We start from the raw sequence: 21,202 nt of genomic DNA, 5'->3' as shown, positions 1-21,202 counted from the left end.
TGGTGAATCTGACTACATTAAACACAATGATTTTAGCAGCAGCCATTTTAAAGACCCTTCCCAGTCTGCAACTTGCATCTGCAACCTCTCAGAAGTGGCTCTGTCCATTTCCTGTGGCAGGGTCGGGGAAAGGGGCCGTGGGCACCGTGTCCGGCCATGAAGATGGCAAGAAGCCTCTGAGACAGCCCAAGAAGCAGGCCCAGCAGAGGGACAGGGATGATGAGGCTTCCAGCAGAAAGCAAAACGGACCAGAACCTCAAGGGGCCGAAAGCACAGGCCGCAGGGAGGCCCAGCCACAGCTGGAACTAAGACCCCTGGCGGAAAGCACGTGCTCCCTGTGCCTGGGCGGTGGCGGCCTGGACTCCACTCCTGTTTCAACACCTGCATCCCTGCCAGGACAGCTTTTGCCATCTTCACCTAGAGTGAGCGTTGCCCTGGAGCCTGTTGCACATTCAAGAATAAACTTTAAAAATCTGACAGTGGCACGTCACGTGACATCTCTAGTGGCTTCTCACCGTCATTCCCACCTGAGCTGTGAATGTAAGGTAAAGCCGCCCAGAAGCCTGCCAGAGGGCGCTCTTTGGTCTTCTCCCCTCAATTCTGTATCACCATGAATTAAACCAGCTCATTTGAAAGGAGGAAAAAAAAGTGTCTTCTTTTTAAAATCATTGCTTTAGGCCAGCTGTGGTGGCTCACACCTGTAACCCAGCACTTTGGAGGCCAAATCCGGCAGATTGCTCGAGCTCAGGAGTTCAAGACCAGCCTGAGCAACATGGCAAAACTCCATCTCTACAAAAATATATATATACAGAAATTGGCTGGGCAAAATGGTGTGCAGCTGTAGTCCAGCTAATCAGGAGGCTGACGGGGGAGGATCGCTAGCGCACAGAAGGCAGAGGTTACAATGAGGTGTGATCACGCCGCTGCACCTGGGTGACAGCCAGACCCTGTCTCAGAAAACATAAAAATAATAAAATCATTGCTTTTAATATAGTCAAATTCAACACTGTTTTCCTTTATGGTTAGTATTTTTATATACAATTTATGAATTTTTTCTTTACCATAAAGTCATGAAAATATTCTTCTACCCTATCGCCTAGAAGTTTACTTGCTTTCATGGTTCACATTTGCCTGCTTTTACCACCACATTTAGATTTCAGCCTCCTTGGGCCTGACCCCGGTGCGGTCTGAAGGGGCGAGGTTTCACCTTTCCCCCGAGGATATTCAAGCGATCCTCGGCCCTGCGGAGCTGCCTCCGTCCTGAGTCCAGAAGGGCAGGCCTCCCGGTCTCTCTGGGGTGCGATTCCAGTGGTCTGTTGCTCCGATGGGTGAGACACTGCCCTGAGGGGCACGCTCCCCCTGGGCACAGCCTGGGCTGACCTGTGGCCTTACGGCCTGCGGGTTGGTTCTCCTCACTCCTCGGAACCTGTCAGAGACCCAGCCCCAAGCTAACGGGAGTAACAAGACTCCCGCTTCTTGATGGGGCCTGACCACCTCTTGTCCCTATAATCCCAAAAGGCTTGCAAAAGCCCTGCTTGGCTACCAGCTTCTCAGCCACCCCTTCCAGAATTGGCAGCCACAGGAAAAGGTGGCTTCCCCGTTCTCCACGGCTGCTTTGCACGCGCTCTGCAGGCCTTTGAGATGCTCCTGGAGGGGAAGCTGCCTGAACTCCTCGCCCATCACAACAGGAAGCCCAGAGTGAGTTTCATTTCAGGGAAACCAACCGGGACCTAAAAATACCATGCATTCAAATGCCACGGCCAAAGTGTCTTGGTCTGTGGAGTTATCTCTGGCGAAATCAGCACAGAGCCCGGCGTAGACACATCGGGTAGGCCTCACGCGGGGCGGCCCTGATGACGCTGCCTGCTCGCTCAGACAGGGTCTATGGCGTTCTTGGGTTTCTTGGCATCCCGTGAAGAGAGAAAAACTCTCTTATGGGGCAATCGCTTCACACACAGCTTCTCTGCCCACCTGAAGCATGAACTCTGTGTGTGAACGGCCAGGTGCTCTGTGAAGCCGCAGACACGGCCTGTGAGAAGTGGTGACGCCTACAGCTGACACCTGCAGACGCAGATGCAACAAACAAAGTGACGATTTTAAAAATCCCTTCTGGGCTGAGTGCAGTGGCTCACATCCGTAATCCCAGCACCTTGGGATGTCAAGGCGGAGAGATATCGCTTGAGCCCAGGAGTTCGAGATCAACCTAGGCAACATGGCGAAACCCCGTCCTTTTTTAAAAAACCTGTAATTTTTTTAAATCACCTGGTTTTGGTGGCACATGCCTGGGTTTGGTGGCACAAGCCTGGGGTCCCAGCTACCTAGGAGGCTGAGGCGAGAGGATCACTTGAACTCAGGAGGTCGAGGCTGCAATGAGCCGTGATTGCACAACTACACTCCAGCCTGGGCAACAGAGCAAGACCCTGACTCAAAAAAATAAAAAACATAGCCGGGCACAGTGGCTCAAGCCTGTAATCCCAGCACTTTGGGAGGCCGAGATGGGCGGATCACGAGGTCAGGAGATCAAGACCATCCTGGCTAACATGGTGAAACCCCGTCTCTATTAAAAAATACAAACAAACAAACAAACAAACAAAACTAGCTGGGCGTGATGGCAGGCACCTGTAGTCCCAGCTACTCGGGGGAGGCTGAGGCAGGAGAATGGCGTAAACCCAGGAGGCGGAGCTTGCAGTGAGCCGAGATCTGGCCACTGCACTCCAGCCTGGGCGACAGAGTGAGACTCCATCTCAAACAAAACAAAACAAAACAAAAAATAAAAAATAAAAATCTTTTCTGCCTAGAACTGTATTCCTTTGTTATCGCACACTATGAACCCTCAACATAAGCTTCCCTGCCGCATTCTCCATAAGCCAGAATTAAATAAAACTGTTTTCCACAGTTTAAACGTGCAACATGACAGCCATCTTTGTTTATACCAAGACCCTTGGCCGCGCCCATTTCCTTCTCCTGCCACCACCCTGATGCGGCATGCAGGGTCCCAGGAAAGTCAAGCACAGTAGACAGGTGCAGGTGCAGCCGCACCCAACGGAGAAGAGGGACTGGCAGGCACTTAGGGCTGCACAGGCTCCTTGTCATTCCAGTTGCTATGACAACAAACATCTGAGGCGTCATCACCTTATCACAGTGACAAAAGGATCCGATTAAAAGCTTCTGGGGAAACAGTGTGAGCGAGAGTGCTTTAGAAAGTGCCAGTGTGTTAGCCGGGCATGGTGGCAGGTGCCTGGAGTCCCAGCTACTCAGGAGGCTGAGGCAGGAGAATCACTTGAATCCAGGAGTTGGAGGTTGCAGTGAGCCGAGATTGCACCACTGCACTCCAGCCTGGGTGACACAGCAAGACTCCGTCTCAAAAAAAGAAAGAGCTAGTGTGACCGTCGACTGCTCTAGAAGGTGAGGGATGGCAGCCCTGGGGCGGGAGCTCAAGTGCTGGCCCCATTTCCATCAACCGTGGGCTTTCAGGCTCCGGTCACCATGAGGCCAAGTCCACAGAGCGGTCGGGCCAGCTGCACACCTGTCACTCAGCACTTCACCTCAGAAAGCAACAGGCACCTTGTCCCCACTTACCCTGTGACACTGGCTCCCCTTTCACTTCGGGGCTGACCCTGAACCCAACCTGAGCGCATCAGGTTGTCTGAAAACTGGCAGCGAGGAGCGGGCAGAGGGGCCTTACCTGGCGTGTAGAGCAGCGCATCCACCGCTTGTGGGAATGTCTCCCCTGCCGAGGGGTTGATTTTATGCTTCAGTGTTTCCACGGTTGTCTTCGGAAATGCCATGGGCACTGAAACACAAGACACTTGGAGTGTTACTGTCACAGCCTCGAGGAGATGGACGCGACGCAACGGCCTCACGCACTCTGATTTCTGCAGAGTATCAGCTTGCAGGTAAAACTTCCTCATTTGTGAAGACGAAACTCTCTTGGACCCGGGGCGCTGAAAGAGTCACGCGCTCTCGGCCTCCTTTCTTGGTTGTCACCTGGTGTGCGAGTGAGTGGCCAGGCGCATCCCCCACCTGTGTCCACACCACGCCTCCACGCCCCTATGCCTTGAGCTGCCTTTGTTTACACACAGCCTTCTTCTCTGCTCCTGAGCCATCCCATCTGCTTGCTACACCCAAACATGACACAATGCCCAGCAAAGTGGAAACATAAAATTCTCAGTAACGAAGGCTTCCCAAGATGAAACCCAGAGACCTAACCCATGAGCGCAGTTTCCCAACCTAGAACCAGGGGCACGTGGGGCTGGATAATCCTGGCTGTGGGCGAATGCCCGGCATCCTGTGTGCCGTGGGGTGTTGAGCATCATAAGATGCCAGTAGCATCCCACACACAGCCACAGATATCTCCAGGCACTGCCAAATACCTCTCTGCAGGGAGGGTGCAACGTCGCCCCTGTTCAAAACCACTGCTCCTCAGGGTCTCCTCGCGCTCCTCTTGCTTTCCAACCCGACCCATGTTTCCAGGCAAAACCTAAAGCGGCCTCCTGCCTGGAGGCCCCTGGGGCCAGCCTGCTCTGCGGCCTCCCCTGCCATCCCCTGCGGGCGCCTCGGCCTCCTGCATCAAGGACTTCCTCAGTCCCCGCCATCCAGGGCCTGCCCCTTAAGTGCTTCTCTTCCATCATTTTGTTACTCTCACGACCACCTGAGAGACTGGTCCCATTCTCCCCATTTTGAGAAAAGAAAGATGAAGAACCCGACACACATCGACATCCGTGATCGACTGAGGATCGCACTGTCAGCAGGGGGTTGAGCAGGACTCCGCACGAGGCTGGCGGGCTCCACCGGGCTGCAGTGAAAGCCAGCTGGCCGCGGCCAACGCCTCTTCCGCTCCTGCCTCGGATTATGACACCTTCGGTTATTTAATTCCGTACAGTCGGAGACCTTCCATCATGACTTGCCCATAAGCTACTAAATTAAGCTCAGGCTCATGTGTCATGAGCTTTACCCATGGGAAAATGTTTCCGGATTTGTGAGGAGGGCGCGGGAGCCAGCGCACCACACCGAGTGACACCAGCGTGGCAGCTCCCCTCTGCTGTCACGCGCTGCTAGCAGAGGCGTTAGAAGGCTTTCCTGTAAACGCCCGACAGAGATTAGTCATGAGTTTGGAATGAGATCAACCGCTGAAGTAGGGCGGTTGTTTGATTTTGTTCCCAAGAGAAAAAAAAGAGCAATCAATGTCTGGTTCCAGGACTGCTGGACAAAAGCTCCTTCAGGCCACTCGGCCGGCCTTGCAGGAACACAAGCACCTGGGCCTGGCTGCTCCTGCAGCTCAAGGTCTCCCGGGTCACGTGGGAGAGGGATTCTGTGCCCAGAAAGTGGCAGAGGTCCTGCAGTTGGTGACAGACGCCACAAAGAGAGCAAACTGTACCCAAGCGAATAAACACGTAAGTGAGGTTTGTTCCTAATTCTGGGACAACGTTTTAAAAAGCCAGAGTCCCCTAGATCTATGCCCAAGGGAAATGAAAACAGGTGTGCACACCAGAGCTTGCACAGGAATGCCCACAGCAGCCACAACGCAGAGAGCACGCCAGCGCTCACTCACTGGTGAAGGGACAGACCAAACGTCCTTCACCCGAACAATGTCTATCACTCAGTCACAAAAAGACCAGAAAACCCTCGGCTTGAAGACCTTCACGAGAAGGAAATGGGAGTCCAGCAGCAGCCCCTGTGGCTTCCAGAATGCGAGAGCCAGATCCACATCTACAGGATGGCCAGAGGGCTCCTGTCTGGGACAGCTGACCCAATCAAGAAAACAGCGAATCCTGACATGCAGGGCCTCTGCTCACTCACGCAGTGGCGAAGCCCATCAGTCAACAGGCCGGCTGTGCAGAGGTGCCCAGCTTCTCAGCAGGTGCGTTCCTAACTGCAAGCCCCAGACACCTGCTCCCCGCCAGTCAGAGATTCCAGGAGCCGCTCCACAGCCTCCCACAGGTTTCCACTGTGCTTCCACCAGCCAGAGGAAAGGCTGCTGTTTGCAACTAAGAATCACCACAAATGCTTGCAGCGTACTCTGCAATGCTATCCAGACACGCAAACGACGAGGTGCCTCAATCGGACGGATGAGCAAGGGGCTCCAAGGTGCACTGTGCAGTGAAGGAAGGAAAGATGCCGGACAAGGTGTGCGACTCAAAAGTAAATTACAAATATAAAAGAAAAAACCGGGAGATCTGGGCTCGGTTCTACTTGATAAAACAGACATCGACCAGATAAAATCACTTAAGGTGTGTAATCAGGACAATGATTCATGCTAAGAATGAGCATATCTTACCTTCTTTCCTCATCTTATCGAAGTAGGATAACTTGGAGGCAGCGTAGATGGCGCCTGGTGACTGCAGCGTGCCCACGACAGCATCCATCAGCAAGACGTGGGTCAACGCCTGCTGGACGTACTGAGGGTCCTAGAACAGAAACACGTGCCTTTCAAGACAGCAAGAATCGCTAAGGTCAGTTCACTGGAGACCTTGTCTCCTCACACAGAACAATCCTTCCGAAACGCATGTTTTCAAAGTGACATGAAGAGTTTAAATCACCGATGAATTTGGATCTTATGTCATATATTTTTTCTCTTAATTAAGACAAATATGGACTGTTTATACCAGGGCTCGGCCAGTGTTTTCTAGAAGGGGCTAGACAGGAGGCATTTCAAGCTTTGCGGCCAGTCTCAGCTGACATCACCCGCTGCCTGCCACTGCGGCACGGGAGCACCCGGGGACATTTCATAAACAAGCAGGCAGGACTGTGTTCCAGTAAAACTTTACTTACACAGACAGTCCACGGGCCCACGGGCTTTGGTTTGACTATGCTGGTTTATGCTCTGTAAACCAGTGGGTACAGCATCAGATGGCTAGTCCAAAAGCCACAGGGCACTGGAATCTTAGACAGGACCCAGTCACCCTCCGCCCTGTGACCGGGAACTTCCTGTAATAACAGCAGCCCTCCTGCTGTGGCCCCGCCTGTTTCTCCTAGCACTGCCACTGCGGTGGGTGCCATCGTCCCCGGCATTTCTCTGAGGATTGGTGGGGCTATGCACCTCTTCATAACCTGGTGAGCTGTTCCCTTTCTGTGAGTTCCACGTTCACGGTCTTTGCCCATTTTCTAAGGTGTCTTCCTATCTTGTCCCGCCCTTGAGCAGCGTGGATGCCCCCTCTACACACCACCTGCCCATGGTTCCCTTCATTACGGTGCAATTGTCATTTGATATCATCAAAGCTATCAATTTGGCCCAAAGTAAATCAAGGTACAACAATCCCTAGAAAATCATCTTAACCCTGTGGAAGGAAAGCAGCACTGTCCCTGCCAAATTCCAAATCCTGTGGCCGTGAAGAGTCGCTCAGAGCAGGGGAGCCCAAAACCCCCAACTCCGGCCTGCGGGTGTGCATGGCACCAGCACCGGCCACCCCTAGCCCCACTCTCTGGGACGTCGCCAGCCCGAAGCGGGCAGTAGAGCACCCACACCTGTCTAGACCGCCCTGCGTCTTCTCATCATGCCCTTCCCTAGCGCCAGGAGGCCTCTCGCTGGGCCACACAGACCACAACATCTTCAATGCTTCTGTCAAGATGGTGCCCGACAAACTCACTCTGCTTAGGAGACCCAGACCTGACCCTGAGCACTCACAGCTGAGGACCGCCACAGGACCCACAGGTGGTGAAGGCCCCCGAGGCAGCCACAGCAAAGGGCAGAGGGGACCCGTGTCTCCCACCTTGTGGTCATCGGCCAGCTTCTTCCCAGCCCACATCTCCTTCACCATCAGGTGCCAAAGGTCACACTCAGTTTTCAGGTTGGCTTCGAAGACTTCTTTCTTGGACGCCACTTTGATTTTTAGAGCGGGTATTCTCCTAAGTAGAAATGCAGTAGAGGTGCTCCTGACCTCCTGCAGAGGCAGAAAAGAAAGAGTTAGGAAGGTCACACTCAGAGAACATGTGGATTAACCAGAGACAGCGGCAGAGCGGGCTCTGGAATGAAGAGGCAGATGGGCTGCAGGCACGCACCCTGCTGGCACGTGGAAGGCAGGGCCCGGGGTGAGGGGCGGTATTCCTGCGGACGGCAGGTAGGATTCGCCCGGGTGCAGCACCTACACGCACCCACACAGCTGGGCTCGCCTAGTGTCTGAAGGCGGCGCATTCTTTCACATCCTGAAACACGTCTCTCTCCCGCTTTTTTTTTTTTTTTACTTCCATCTCCCTTTCTTGGTACTTATTTAACTTTCTTTGGAATTCTAGAAGGAAGTCTGGCAAAGCAGGTGTGGAGAAAAGAATACACTGAATACAGCAAGAGGTGGATCTACTGGCCGAGCATTTACTATGGGCTGCGACTGTGGCTTGACTGCCCTTCCGGCTTCTATGACCACTCAGCAGGTGATCACATAAAACACTCGGGTATCGGACACGCCTCTTATAGTCCCCTTAAATCTGGGAAAACAACTATAGGCATAAGATGAATCAGGATGAAATTCAGATTTCCTCGACAGGGAAAATGACCACCTTTAAAGTAGGATGCTAAAACTGTTCGAAGATTTTTTAATTGTTATAAAATAAACTTGTTATGTTTTACATGAACCAGGTCTGACTGTGACGAGAAAATGTGAGCTACTGTGGTTCACTGTGGCCGGCACACAGCAGTTTCTCAGCAGACATCTCATGGATGAATGAACGCATCCTACTGTCCCTAATGAGAATGTCAGCCCACGCTGCTTCTTGCTTCCTGCCTCCCAGATGCAAGTCAGTTGTGTTAGAAAAGCAGTTACCATTCTAAGCCTGCTCCGTATGTAAACGATTCAATCCCCACCACCCACGGAGAAGGTATCAGCCGTATTCCTGCTTTACGGATGAGCAAACTGAGGGACAGGAAGCCAAGTGGTCTGCAGAAGGCCTGCGGCTGGTACTTGGCATGGCTGGCAGAGAGCTCAGGGCCCGCTCCAGCCATCTGCGGGGTCCGGCACCGCCTGCCCGTGCTGCCCTTACCTCTATATTTCTGAAGGTGGAAATCTCCACGTAGCCTGGCCTTCCTTCGGTTAGGAGGAACAGACGCTTCTGGGTCATGGCGATCTTGCCAACACCTAGGTTCGTCTTGACGGAGCTGGACAACTTATACACACACTCGTTTTTATCCAGGTGTTCCATCACCAGCCACGGCAGACTGACCTCCTGGGCTTCTGCTTCTGTCTCCTTCCAGCAGTTGTAGAAATCTTTGAATGTTTCTGGGTCGATTTGTTTCTGCTGTCCTTAGTTTTATAAGAAAGGAGAGGTATCTTATAGGCACATACATCGGGAGCCGCAAGGGCCTCTGCATGACCTGAAGAAACCACGCACTACCGGAACCCGGCAGCAGGTGGCGCCAGGACTGGGCGCTGGATGGACATTGCCTAGAAGGTTTTCCAGGGCCCTCCCGGGCAGCCCAGGTGTGTCCAGCTGTCAAGGGAGGGGCACACGATCTAGGCTGAGCCCGCAGCCCGTTCCAGCCCCCCACTCTGGGACGGCCATGGGACCTGCTTCAGGTAGTCACAGCAACTCTTACCTTTGGGTAGGAAAGTCCTTCGGGACAAGGACACTCTTCTAATGGTGACAAAGACCTTCCTCATCACTAGAACTGGTGGCCACTGTCTCAGGGTCACGAGGGGAGCTAGTTCTAGGATGAAGCTAATGCCGGGAAGGTTGGATCCTTAGCGACACTGCCCTGCCACTGAGTCCGCCTCGCCTGAAACTGGCCTGACCTCCACACTTTTTCGTTACAAGCAAATCATTAACTTTTATTGTTTGCAACTGAAATCATCTCCGCTGATGAGAAGCAGTCACCTTCCCATGAGGCCAGCACTCACAGGCTCTGGAGTCAGAGGGGCCTGAGCCTGAGGCCCGCTTCATGGCTGTTCACAGAGACTCCTGGCAAGTCGTGAAAAGAACCTGCTTATCTGTCAGCTGGAGAGCTGGAGATGGGACAACCCCTTGGAAATCCCAAGTCCCTGCCGGCAGGTCCTGCCAACTCAAGCCCCTAGCCTGCCTGCTCGGCTCTGCCTCCACCCTGTGTCCCAAGCCTGTCTGTCCCTCTCTCCATCCCCTGACGTGCGGCAAGTCCCCCTCAATTCTGCACAGGAAACCCCTCCTCAGTGGCTCCTGCCTTCAGAGCCAGCCCCACTCACAGCCTGCTTTGCTCGGCACTCAGAGCCACTTTTCTAAAATGCAGGGAGGAGCTCCCGCTCCCGTTTTCAACACTCAGGGCTGCTTCTGTACACCGCCGCCACATTCCTCCAAGATTGGGCCCCACCTACCCACCCCACAGCCCAGCCGTACCAAGCATGCTCCCAAACAGGTCGTGTTGTTACACACACACACACACACACTCATCTTGCCTGCTCACACCAGGAAACTCCTACCCATCCCTCAATACCCAGGTAGACATGCCTACACACAGCCTTCCCTGATAAGAAAGAGATATCCTGGCCAGGCCACTGCTGAGCTGCACACACGCTTCCCTTACGGCACTGCTGTGTCCAGCAACACTTGCTATACGCCAAGAACCACAATTCACTCGCTATGGGGTCCTACTTTCAGCCACCTTGTGAATGAGGTGGCTCATTCACAAGGGGAAACTGAGGCACGGAGAGGAAAGCCCTTTGCCAGCAGACCTGGGCTGTGAGGCTGGGCAGACGGTCTGCCCAGAGCTGGGGTATGCCTTCCTGCTGGTTGCTACTTGAAAGGGGAGTACCTGTGACCCCAGATCCTCAGATCCTCAGATCCCGAGTCTGAAACCAGAAGACGTGGCTAGTGGTCCAGCTCTGCCACGCCCCTGCTCCGATTCCATACCGAAGCATCAACAGCGACGCCTGTCTAAGGAATCCATGGCAGCAACTTAAAGAGGAATGCCACGGGAAGAGAGTCAGCGCTGTCACAGGCTCAGGAGGAATTTTTTTTTTTTTTTTTTTTTTTTTGAGACGGAGTCTCGCTCTGTCACCCAGGCTGGAGTGCAGTGGCACGATCTCTGCTCACCGCAAGCTCCGCCTCCCGGGTTCCACGCCATTCTCCTGCCTCAGCCTCCCGAGTAGCTGGGACTACAGGCGCCGCCACCTCGCCCGGCTAGTGTTTTGTATTTTTTAGTAGAGACGGGGTTTCACCGTGTTAGCCAGGATGGTCTCGATCTCCTGACCTCGTGATCCTCCCGTCTCGGCATCCTAAAGTGCTGGGATTACAGGCTTGAGCCACCGCTCAGGAGGACTCTTAGTCTCACTTCGGAGTCACAAGCACTGGGGGCCCTGCAGGGTGAGCTGAGCAGGAAGGCAGGCTTCAGCACACAGCGCAGGCGCCAGGCGGCTATGCGAAAATCTCCACCAGGTGGCAGGATTCCCAATGAATTCTTCCTTTTGCCTGTCTGTATTTTCTAGTCACCAGATCCAAACAAAAGAGAAATATGCACCAGTAAGGGTCTCTCTAGGTGCAGGGTGATTGTTCCAAAGAAGTCACAGAAGAAGACAAAGGAGGGTGCTGTGGCCCGGTGGGCGAGGCCTGTCAGGCCAGGTCTCTGCAGCCCCTGTGCTGAGCAGTAAGGTCATCTGTGAGGTCGCAAAGAGCATGTAGGTCCTCTCCCGACTCCACACCTAAGATCGTTTGCCAGAGTCCCTCTTCTGTTTCAGAAATACCATTCAATGCAGCCGCCTCCGCCTCGGCCTGGGGCGCCTCAGCCTACACTTTCCAAGGGTTCTGAGTTGCTGGATTTATTTTAGTGTTCATTTTATTTCATGTATTTCATTTTCTTTTTTTTTTTAATTTAGAGACAGGGTCTTGCTCTGTCACCCAGGCTGGAGTGCAGTGGTGTGATCATAGCTCACTACAGCCTCAAATTCCTGGGCTTAAGCCATCCTCTAGCCTTGGCCTAGGATGGAGGCGTAAGCCAAGGCGCAGACTCTGGGTTTAAGGCAGAAGCACTTGTTATGTGAATCACATCACATAAAACAATCTTTTGGTCAGGTGGCCAGGCGAGGAGAGGCCCAAAAAACAGGAAAAGGAGAGTGAGTGAGAATGAATGGGCGAAACCATCACCTAATGAAGGAGCCAGACACCCTGAGTGTGGAGCCCCAGCCACGGGTCCTGCCCCTTGCACCACTCAGGGCAAATCTTCTAGCTACCTGGTCCACAGCAGTTACTGGGGCTGGGCAGGGTGAAGTGAGTGTCACCAGAGCCTGACACAGCTTCTTCTCACAGACAACAGTGCTGACCTCAGGTCGAGGGCACTCAGGGCTCTAGAAAACCCCAACCATGGGAGGAGCAGCAAGACCAAAGTCCCCTCAGGCAAGGAGCAGCACTCACCGCAGCCGCTGCCAGTGCTCAGCCAGCTGTGGACACCACGCCAGCAGCACTGCAGCAGAACAAGACAGTGCATGCCCAAGCTCACTGTGCACACCCGCCACCACGCACACCCACAGGCACTGTGCACACCGCCCGCCCGCCACTGTGCACATCCACTGTGCACACCGACCACAGTGCACACCCATAGACACTGTGCACACCGACCGCCACTGTGCACATCCAGACACTGTGCACACCGACCACAGTGCACACCCATAGACACTGTGCATGCCCACCACTGTGCACACCCACAGACACTGTGCACGCCCACCACTGTGCACACCCACAGACACTGTGCACGCCCACCACTGTGCACACCCACAGACACTGTGCACACCGACCGCCACTGTGCACATCCAGACACTGTGCACACCGACCACAGTGCACACCCACACACTGTGCATGCCCACCACTGTGCACACCCACAGACACTGTGCACGCCCACCACAGTGCACACCCACAGACACTGTGCACACCGACCGCCACTGTGCACATCCAGACACTGTGCACACCCACCCTCACTGCACACACCCACAGTGCAGCACGCCCACGACTATGCTCACCCACAGACACTATGCACACCCACCGTGCATGCCCACCACCACGGCACACACCCACACTATGCAGCACGCCCACCACTATGCTCACCCACAGGCACCGTGCACACCCACAGACACCGTTATGCAGAGCCAGACACTGTGCACGGCCACCACCGTGCACACCCACTGTGCATACCTACCAAAGTGCAGCCACTGTGCACACCAGACACGGTGCACACCTACCATAGTGCACACCCACAGACACTGCACACACACCCCACCAGCACCATGCACACCCACGGCCACTGTGCACACCCATTGTGCGGTACACCCACCACTATGCACACCCACAGACACCATGCACACCCACAGCCACTGTGCACACCCATGGCTACTATGCAAACCCACAGCCACTGTGCACACCCACTACTGTGCACACCCATGGCTACTATGCGAACCCACAGCCACTGTGCACACCCGCCGACACTGCACACTTAGGACCACTGTGCACATCTCTGGACACCAGGCACACTCAGGAGCCTGTGCGATCCACAGCAGCTGCCATGCACGCGCTTGTTGCACAGGCCCACGTGGGCACAGTGCCCAGTCTTCATTTGACTCCAGTTTCACACAAACACCAGCTGTTAACCTCGCTCTTGTCACCCACACGTCTCTAATACAACTGTTCCTGCTCAGCTCGGTGGCGTGCAGGCGACGTCACCATTGGAGCCGTCCATGGATGTCTTGCTTGTGCACGGCCATGCTGGAGGCGGCAGACACGTCAGCGTCCCTGGGGAGGGCCACCTCACGGGCAGCTGCAACAGGGAGCATATTGACCTTGCGCTGTTAATAGCATATTTTGCCATTAAAGTATGTAATGATGAAATTGCAATAATTTTTTGAATAAAATCTCTGATGTATTCTTATATCACATAAATTCGTCCAAAGATGGTGACACTGAGCTCTGACCAAACTTTTTTTTAACAAATGCCCATTTGGCCAAAACATATATTAGGTGCTGCTTTACACTGGTAACTTCAGGCTCACATATCCCAGAATCAAGACCATTTCCTAACCTAATCGGCAACGTAAGCAAGGCCAAAGTGACAACAGGGCCACTGATGGCATTATCCCAGCCAGCCAGGTCTGCTGGACAGGGCCCACACACCCCACTGCAAACCCCCCTTCCCGGGCTCCCTTGCAACTGGGCGGCCACATGACACGATTCTGCCCAATGAGAGGAAACAGAAGTCACTGTGTGGCAGGGGCGGAGGTGCCTTAAAAGGTGGACGGACCCTGCTCTTGTGGTGCTAATGCCCACGGCCAGCTCGTGACCAGGAGACAGCAGGCTGCTCCAGGCCACAGGGGAGTGACAGAAGGAGCTGGCCCGAGATGACTCCTGTCACGTGAGAGACAGGCACCCCCAGTGGGATTCAGCCCCTGCCCTGCCCCACAGGTGGCTGCTGGGTGGTGCTCACCATCCACAGGAGCTCGACGGAAGTGGGTCCCACCCTGCCCTGCTTGGCTGGTGCATCACTGCAGTGTCCCCAAAGCACAGCACGGGAAGTGACCACAGAGCATCTGAGCTCACCCTCACTGGACTCGACAACTGGGACCAGTGAGCGCACGATCTGATGGCTTCACCACACAGGGAGAGGTACGGCGCGTGCACACACACACGCAGGCTCTCACACACATATACACACATACGCACACACATTTTCACACCCACACACATATACACACATACACACACACATTTTCACACCCACACACATATACACACATACACACACACAATTTTCACACCCACACACATTCATATACACACATACACACATTTTCACACCCACATACACACTCGGCCATGACATCCCTCAGAGGCCACAGGCAAGATAAGCAAGGAAATTGCATTCCGCAGCACCTGTTCACAGCCGGAAGAGCGACCTGCCAGGCCTCTGTCACCAGGACAGCTTCTCCCGAGGGCCCGAAGAGCCCTACACATCCGTAAGGAAAGGAAAAGCAGCCCAAGATAAAAGTGGGCAAAGACCATGGCAACGCAGCTCACAGAAAAGAAACCAGAACTGCTCCCGAGCACGTGTGCTGTTTGCGACGTCACTGTGGCATCCTTGCACACTCACAACGGGTGAGAGTCGAGACCGAGGAATGTGTGCTGCCTGGGAGGATGGAAGCGCAGCCCTTGCCAAGCCCGAACGACGGTTGTCACATCTCAAAGCAGGCCCTAGGTACACATCTGAGAGGGACTGACCCACACATACTCCAGGAAACAGGTGTGACACCACTGATGGTGAAACAGGTGGACAAAAGGTGCCCACACACTACAGCACAGGCAGTGGTTGAAGTGAATGAACCCAGCGGATGTGGAGCGACACAGATACTTCTCAAAAACACCATGAGTGAACAGCATGTGCAAACTCAGACATGTGGTGGGACAATTCCCATTCTCCCACTTTTGTGTTTAAACTCACAAAACCTAGGTCCTGTGTCAGGTGCATCCGTTTGTAGTAAATGCATAAAAACATGGCCAGAAAAAAGAGCTCCAGCTTGGGACAATGGCTCCCTCTGGGGAGGAAGGGAGAGAGGTGCACGGGGCCCGCGCTGGGTCTAAGCACAAGCCCACTGCACTCCATGGGAAACGCAGCAGGTGTCGGTCTGGGCGCAGGACCGTGACATTTGTCACAGGACCCTGGCATTTGTCCCGTGTCCCTGCTTTTGCATGCGTCTGCAGCATTTCAGCCAAGGCCATGGTTCTGTATAGATGCTGAGCAATTCTCCCAGGCAAGGAGCATCTTCATCTCCCATCAGCAATTCTACGTCCCTTCCACCCACACAGAGTGCATTATCTCCCATCAGCAATTCTACGTCCCTCCCACCCACACAGAGCGCAGCTCAGAGCCCAGCCTGGAGACTGTTTAAGATCTCAGCAACAGGCACATTGCCTAAGGGACCCGCCAACCACACCCGTTCCCAGGTAAGTGCCCAGAGCAACAGTAAAGACCACGGTGCTGCAGCGGTCTTGCCTGTCACCTGCTGGCGGCTTACCTCACCACTGCTGTTACCTGACCATTGTCGTTAAGTATTTAAAATATAGGGGACCAGCCATGGTGGCTCATGCCTATAATCCCAGCACTTTGGGGGGTAAAGGCAGGTGGATCATCTTGAGGTCAGGAGTTCGAGACCAGCCTGGCCAATATGGTGAAACCCTGTCTCTACAAAAATACAAAAATTAGCTGGGTGTGGAGGCACATGCCTATAATCCCAGATACTCGGGAGGCTAAGACAGGAGAATCACTTGAACCCAGGAGGTGGAGGCTGCAGTGAGCCAAGATCGTGCCATTGCACTCCAGCCTGAGAGACAGAACAAGACTCTGTCTCAAAAATAAATAAAGTAAAATAAAATATATGGGCCTGGTTCAGTGGCTCACGCTTATAACCTCAGCACTTAGGGAGGCCGAGGTGGGTGCATCACTTGAGCCCAGGAGTTCCAGACCAGCCTGGGCAACATACTGAAACCCTGTCTCTACAAAAAGTACTAAAATTAGCTGGGCTCGGTGTCACGTACCTGTAGTCCCAGTTACTCGGAAGGCTGAGGTGGGAGGACTGCTTGAGCCCAGGAGGTAGAGGTTGCAGTGAGCTGTGATTGCACCAGTCCACTCCAGCCTAGGCGACAGAGCCAGACCCTGTCTCTAAATAATAAAATCGGTGATGGTGCCAGGCGTCCTCTTACCTACAGTCAAGGCCTCGAACAGCCGCTGGATGGTGCGGGCGTCCTTCACCATCCCTGACTCCTGGACTCGCTTCATGAAGTCGTCCAGCTGCATGTACTCTTTGGGCAGCTCGAAGTTCTTCACGTGGTCATCCAGCTTCGAGGCCTCGTGCGGCTTGTCCAGGATCTCGCTGATGAGCCGCATCAGCTCCGGCGCCTGCTCCGCCTGTGCCCGCTCGGGGGCAGACATGGATTCCACCGTCCTCTTCACCAAATCAGCGGGAAAGATCCGTATGTCTGTCTTATACAGATTCTGGAAGTCCAAGAGGGCTCTCAGCAGCTGTCCTTGCATCAGATGAACGAGCCCTCGGAGGTAGAAATAGCGGGCCAGGAGCAGAGAGTTATCAGGGGCCAGAAAGTCCATGGCCTTGCTCAGCAGGGTGACAAAGTCGGCATAGTACACCTGCACGCACTCGCTCACCAGCGGAAAGTGGATTTCGGGAATCTTGAATGTATATGGGGACTTCAGCGTCACATTCAGAACTAAAACATTAAGGGGAAAAAGGAGACCATTAGCACAGCCCTTACAAACGAACACGTGTCCCTGTGACATCATCTTGTCAAGGACGATGTTTCTCTGGATGCAAAACAAAATGAGAATGGGTGTGTCCCTCCAGAAAGCTCCACGCACCCACTGCCCTGGGAGGCATGAGAGAACCCTCACTTTGCTCCCATGGTACCCCCAGGAAAACAGCAGCTAGCATTCACTGAGCAATTTGACTTGCTACAACTACTAATACTATTGAGGTATCGGGTACTGAGGCTTTATTTGAGGATGAAGCTAATAGTCGAAGCCAAGATGTACTTGCTAGGCAGGATGAAGCCCTTTAGAACCACTATTTCATTTACCTTAAAGACCACTCAGGACAGGGGTATTAGTATTAGAGTCCTGTTCTACAGATGTGGAAACTGAGGCTTCCACAGCCTGGGTTACTTGTCCCAGGTACACAGAGACTAAGTGTCTGAGCCAAACTTCAACCAGGTGTGTGTCTCACACCAACTCCTTCTACAGATATTACCTAAGGGCCCTCCGGGTGCTAGGCAACTGGGTGCCGGGCTTCCTCTTCTCCCAGGAGCTCCAGTGGACCGAGAGAGCAGGCGGAGGGTCACGGGGTCTCCAGGGGAAGGTTCCAAGGGCAGGGAAAGCGGAGCATGCTCCCAGGGTGAGTGGGCACAGGGCATCTGCCAGCAGCAGACTGACAGGTGTTCAGAAGAGGAACCACAGAACCAGGGAGGTGAAGTCGCCTGCCCAGGGTCACACAGCCAGGGGCAGAAGGCTCAGACCCCACAGTGGCCTCCAGAATGTTTGCTCTGAGCTCCAGCGCTCAGCTGATAAAGGCAAGGTGGTCTGTCATTCGCGCACACTGCCCCTGCTAGACCATAGCCCTCGGGGTCATCAAGCTGTCGCTCATGCGGCTCCTGGGGTCCGAGCACAGTGATCAGGAGGAGCCGCGTGGTGCTTGCTGCCTGGGCCTGAGACAGCAGCTGCAGGTGCCCCGGGGGTCAAGGCCCCGGCCTCCCAACAGTTTCTCCCATCCACTAGGGACAGGATGTACCTCCCTGAGAAGGCGCCAGGCAGGGCTCAGCCTCTCCATGCACTCCCATCTCTGTAGAAATGTCCCAACCACAGTCACAGCCCCTCCCCATCCCTGGCCCTGCTCACTTTAGCCCTGGCCCTGGAATGCCAACTCCACGAGGGCAGGGGCCCTGGGCTCCTTCACAGCTCTGGCTCTAGAAAGTGCCTGGTGCCCCCTGCCTCCTATCACACGTGTGTATGTGTAAATATGTATTTATACACATGCAATCCACACACAGACACACACAGCCTGTGGTGCCTGGCGTCCCCGCCTATCACACGTGTGTATGTGTAAATATGTATTCATACACATGCAATCCACACACACACACACAGAGACACACACAGCCTGCGGTGCCTGGCGCCCCCGCCTCCTATCACACATGTGTATGTGTAAATATGTATTTATACACATGCAATCCACACACACACAGAGACACACAGCCTGCGCTTGTGAAGGATGCCGAACCATGCAGAGCCCCCGTTATCTTTAGCAGTGACACTGGGTGGCAGAAAATATAGACAAGAAATCATTTTCTAGAAGGCACACAGTTGGCAAAATGAATATTCTAAACATTTCAAATAACTTGGCTGCTAAAACAAGCCCACTCGTCTCCCCTGAAACAAGTTCCAGTTTTGCTCAATGACTTGCAGTGCAGGAATTGGGGGACCGACACACAGCACCACGATGGGGGGCAGCCCTTACCTGCGCTGCTGCCCGTACAGCCTGCGGTGTCCGTCAGCCGGAGCGAGGAGTTCCTGGGTGCCAGCTCAGGCATGGCGATGTCCTGCAGGTTGGGCATGCTGACCACCATGCGCCTGTGGGTGACCTGCAGGTGCGAGGACTTCCGAGACGCTATTTTCTCAACAGTCGGTCTCCTTGGACTTACAAGCGTTCCATTTATTCTGGGGTAGGAAAAAGCAATGCTTTACTTTATAGACACAATAATGATTGCAGAATAAGCCTAAACTAAGCATTTTCCCCAGTGTAACGAGGAGCATGTAATACTCTTACAGACCAGTGGAAAACAGACTGGTAAGAACGTGTTGCCCAAATCTCACCAAGTGCAGCCTCAAGGAGACCCAGACGCAAGCCCAGGAGAAACCAGCATAAGCCAACAGGAGCCCTGACTGCAGCGGACGCATGTTGGAGGGGGCTCACGCAAAGAGCAAGGAAGAGATGGAAAACAACAGGCTTCGAGGATGGGGGTAGGTGGGAAGAGAGAAAGGAGATGGGAGAGAGTGACACCAAGGAAGACACAGGGCCGCAAACCACGGGGAGCATGCTAACATCAGGCACGTTTCAAGCGTTCCCTCAAGAAGTAGAAACAGGCCAGGAGTGGTGGCTCATGCCTGTAATCCCAGCACTTTGGGAGGCTGAGGTGGGTGGATCACCTGAGGTCAGGAGTTCGAGACCAGCCTGGCCAACATGGTGAAACCCCATCTCTACAAAAATACAAAAATTAGCCGGGCATGATGGCGGGTGTCTGTAATCCCAGCTACTCAGGAGGCTGAGGCGAGAGAATCACTTGAACCCAGGAAGCAGAGGTCGCAGAGCTAAGATTGCGCCACTGCACCCCAGCCTGGGCAACAAGAGCGAGACTCTGTCTCAAAAAAGAAAAAAAGGTAGAAGCGTAGAGAGAAGAGCTTCCCAGCTGTTGCCCAGTTCATCATGAGTTTCTAAGCACAAGGCATTTCCCGTTGACTTTCTTGTTTACTCATTTGAATAAAACTGAGGTCCTTGGACACTGTGATCCCTAAAGAGCTGTGGATCCAAAACATGACAGTGAAGCACCTGTCCTCCTCCGACTGGGTGTCGAGGTCCATCTGAGCAAAGGCGTCCATCCTCCTATTGAGCCGGGCTTTAAGGAAAGAATGGAACATGTAGGTGTCTAAGACCTGGAAAAGACAGAAGGGCTGCTCACTGGGCTGTGCCGACTCCCCAAGTCCCTGCTCCAAAGCCCCTGAGCCTCCTGGCACAGAACTGGGCACCACCACTCATGCCCAGTGGATACTGACTGAGTGAACCAACTCGAGGGTTTTCTGTTCTTCCTCATTCACACAGGAGAAGAAATGGCGGCCATACATTCACACAGCGGGGCCCACATACCCACCCCGTGAACAAAAGCGTATTTCATCATAGCTAAAAGAGGTGGACACGTGCTTCTGGCCATAAGGCACTAGGCAAGGCTCAGACATATCCTCTTGACATAAACTGTGAGGAAACTTGATAAAAAAGAGAAACGACTGTTTTCAGACCCTGGACAAGAGGCAGGCTCGTGGCTGGTGCAGCTGCAGCACTGAGGGCGAGGAGGGAGCTCGCAGAGGCTGGGGCGGCTGGAAGCCTCGGGCAGGGCTCTGGAGAGGAGGGGATGATACAGGGAGCCTGTATCAGGGTCTGTATTAGGAGCCTGTATTAGGAAACCTGCATCAGGGTCTCCCTAAGCCTTTGCTGAATACCCCGCTGCCCAGGCATAGGGCGAAACCGCATCAAACCAAAGAACGACTGGGAAGCTGTCAGCAAAACTCTCCAAGCTCACAAGGGCAGAGAGCCAGTCACGCTCCCAACAGCCAGGGCGGAGGGTCCTGGCTGACCCCCAGCCATTCAGGAGACACGGCGGGGCGGGGGCACATCACTTAGCAGATGGGCTAGGTTATAAACCAACCCTAGAGAAAGGCTATTCTCGGCCTACCCCAAAGCTGTAAAAAAAAAAAAAAAAACCCAAAAGGATCAAGGGACTCTTCAGGCAGCTTCTATTAGGGCAAAGCCCCCGACGTGATTATTTTTTTGTAATAGTCACAAACGGAAAAACCCAAATGCTCAGTAGCAGGTGGACAGAAGAAGGAAGCGCACTCTGTCCCAAGCACGGGACATTCCTAGCAAAAAAAGGAGCTGCTGCTGAGACACACAGTAGCCCAGCTCGGTCCGAGGCAGGAGGCTGAGGGAGAAAGGCAGAC

At 53.9% G+C, this 21,202-nt stretch overlaps 1 protein-coding gene across 7 annotated transcripts in view; it reads right to left on the bottom strand.

Annotated features, from left to right (window-relative positions):
- DENND3 (DENN domain containing 3) overlaps nucleotides 1–21,202 on the bottom strand; it is a 69,483-nt gene that overhangs the window by 12,112 nt on the left and 36,169 nt on the right. For all 7 annotated transcript variants that reach the window (XM_008001638.3, XM_008001639.3, XM_008001643.3 and 4 more), the window contains 7 exons: nucleotides 20,040–20,143; nucleotides 18,951–19,150; nucleotides 16,630–17,151; nucleotides 8,971–9,230; nucleotides 7,710–7,880; nucleotides 6,278–6,407; nucleotides 3,686–3,793 (listed from right to left, as the gene is read on the bottom strand). In XM_008001638.3, the coding sequence (XP_007999829.3) occupies nucleotides 3,686–3,793; nucleotides 6,278–6,407; nucleotides 7,710–7,880; nucleotides 8,971–9,230; nucleotides 16,630–17,151; nucleotides 18,951–19,150; nucleotides 20,040–20,143 (1,495 nt within the window). The remainder of the gene's footprint in view (nucleotides 1–3,685; nucleotides 3,794–6,277; nucleotides 6,408–7,709; nucleotides 7,881–8,970; nucleotides 9,231–16,629; nucleotides 17,152–18,950; nucleotides 19,151–20,039; nucleotides 20,144–21,202) is intronic.

Source organism: Chlorocebus sabaeus, chromosome 8 (assembly GCF_047675955.1).
Source record: "Chlorocebus sabaeus isolate Y175 chromosome 8, mChlSab1.0.hap1, whole genome shotgun sequence".
NCBI classification, from domain to species: Eukaryota; Metazoa; Chordata; class Mammalia; order Primates; family Cercopithecidae; genus Chlorocebus; species Chlorocebus sabaeus.
Note: the sequence above shows the minus strand (reverse complement) of the source record. Positions and strands in the feature narration are given on the sequence as shown.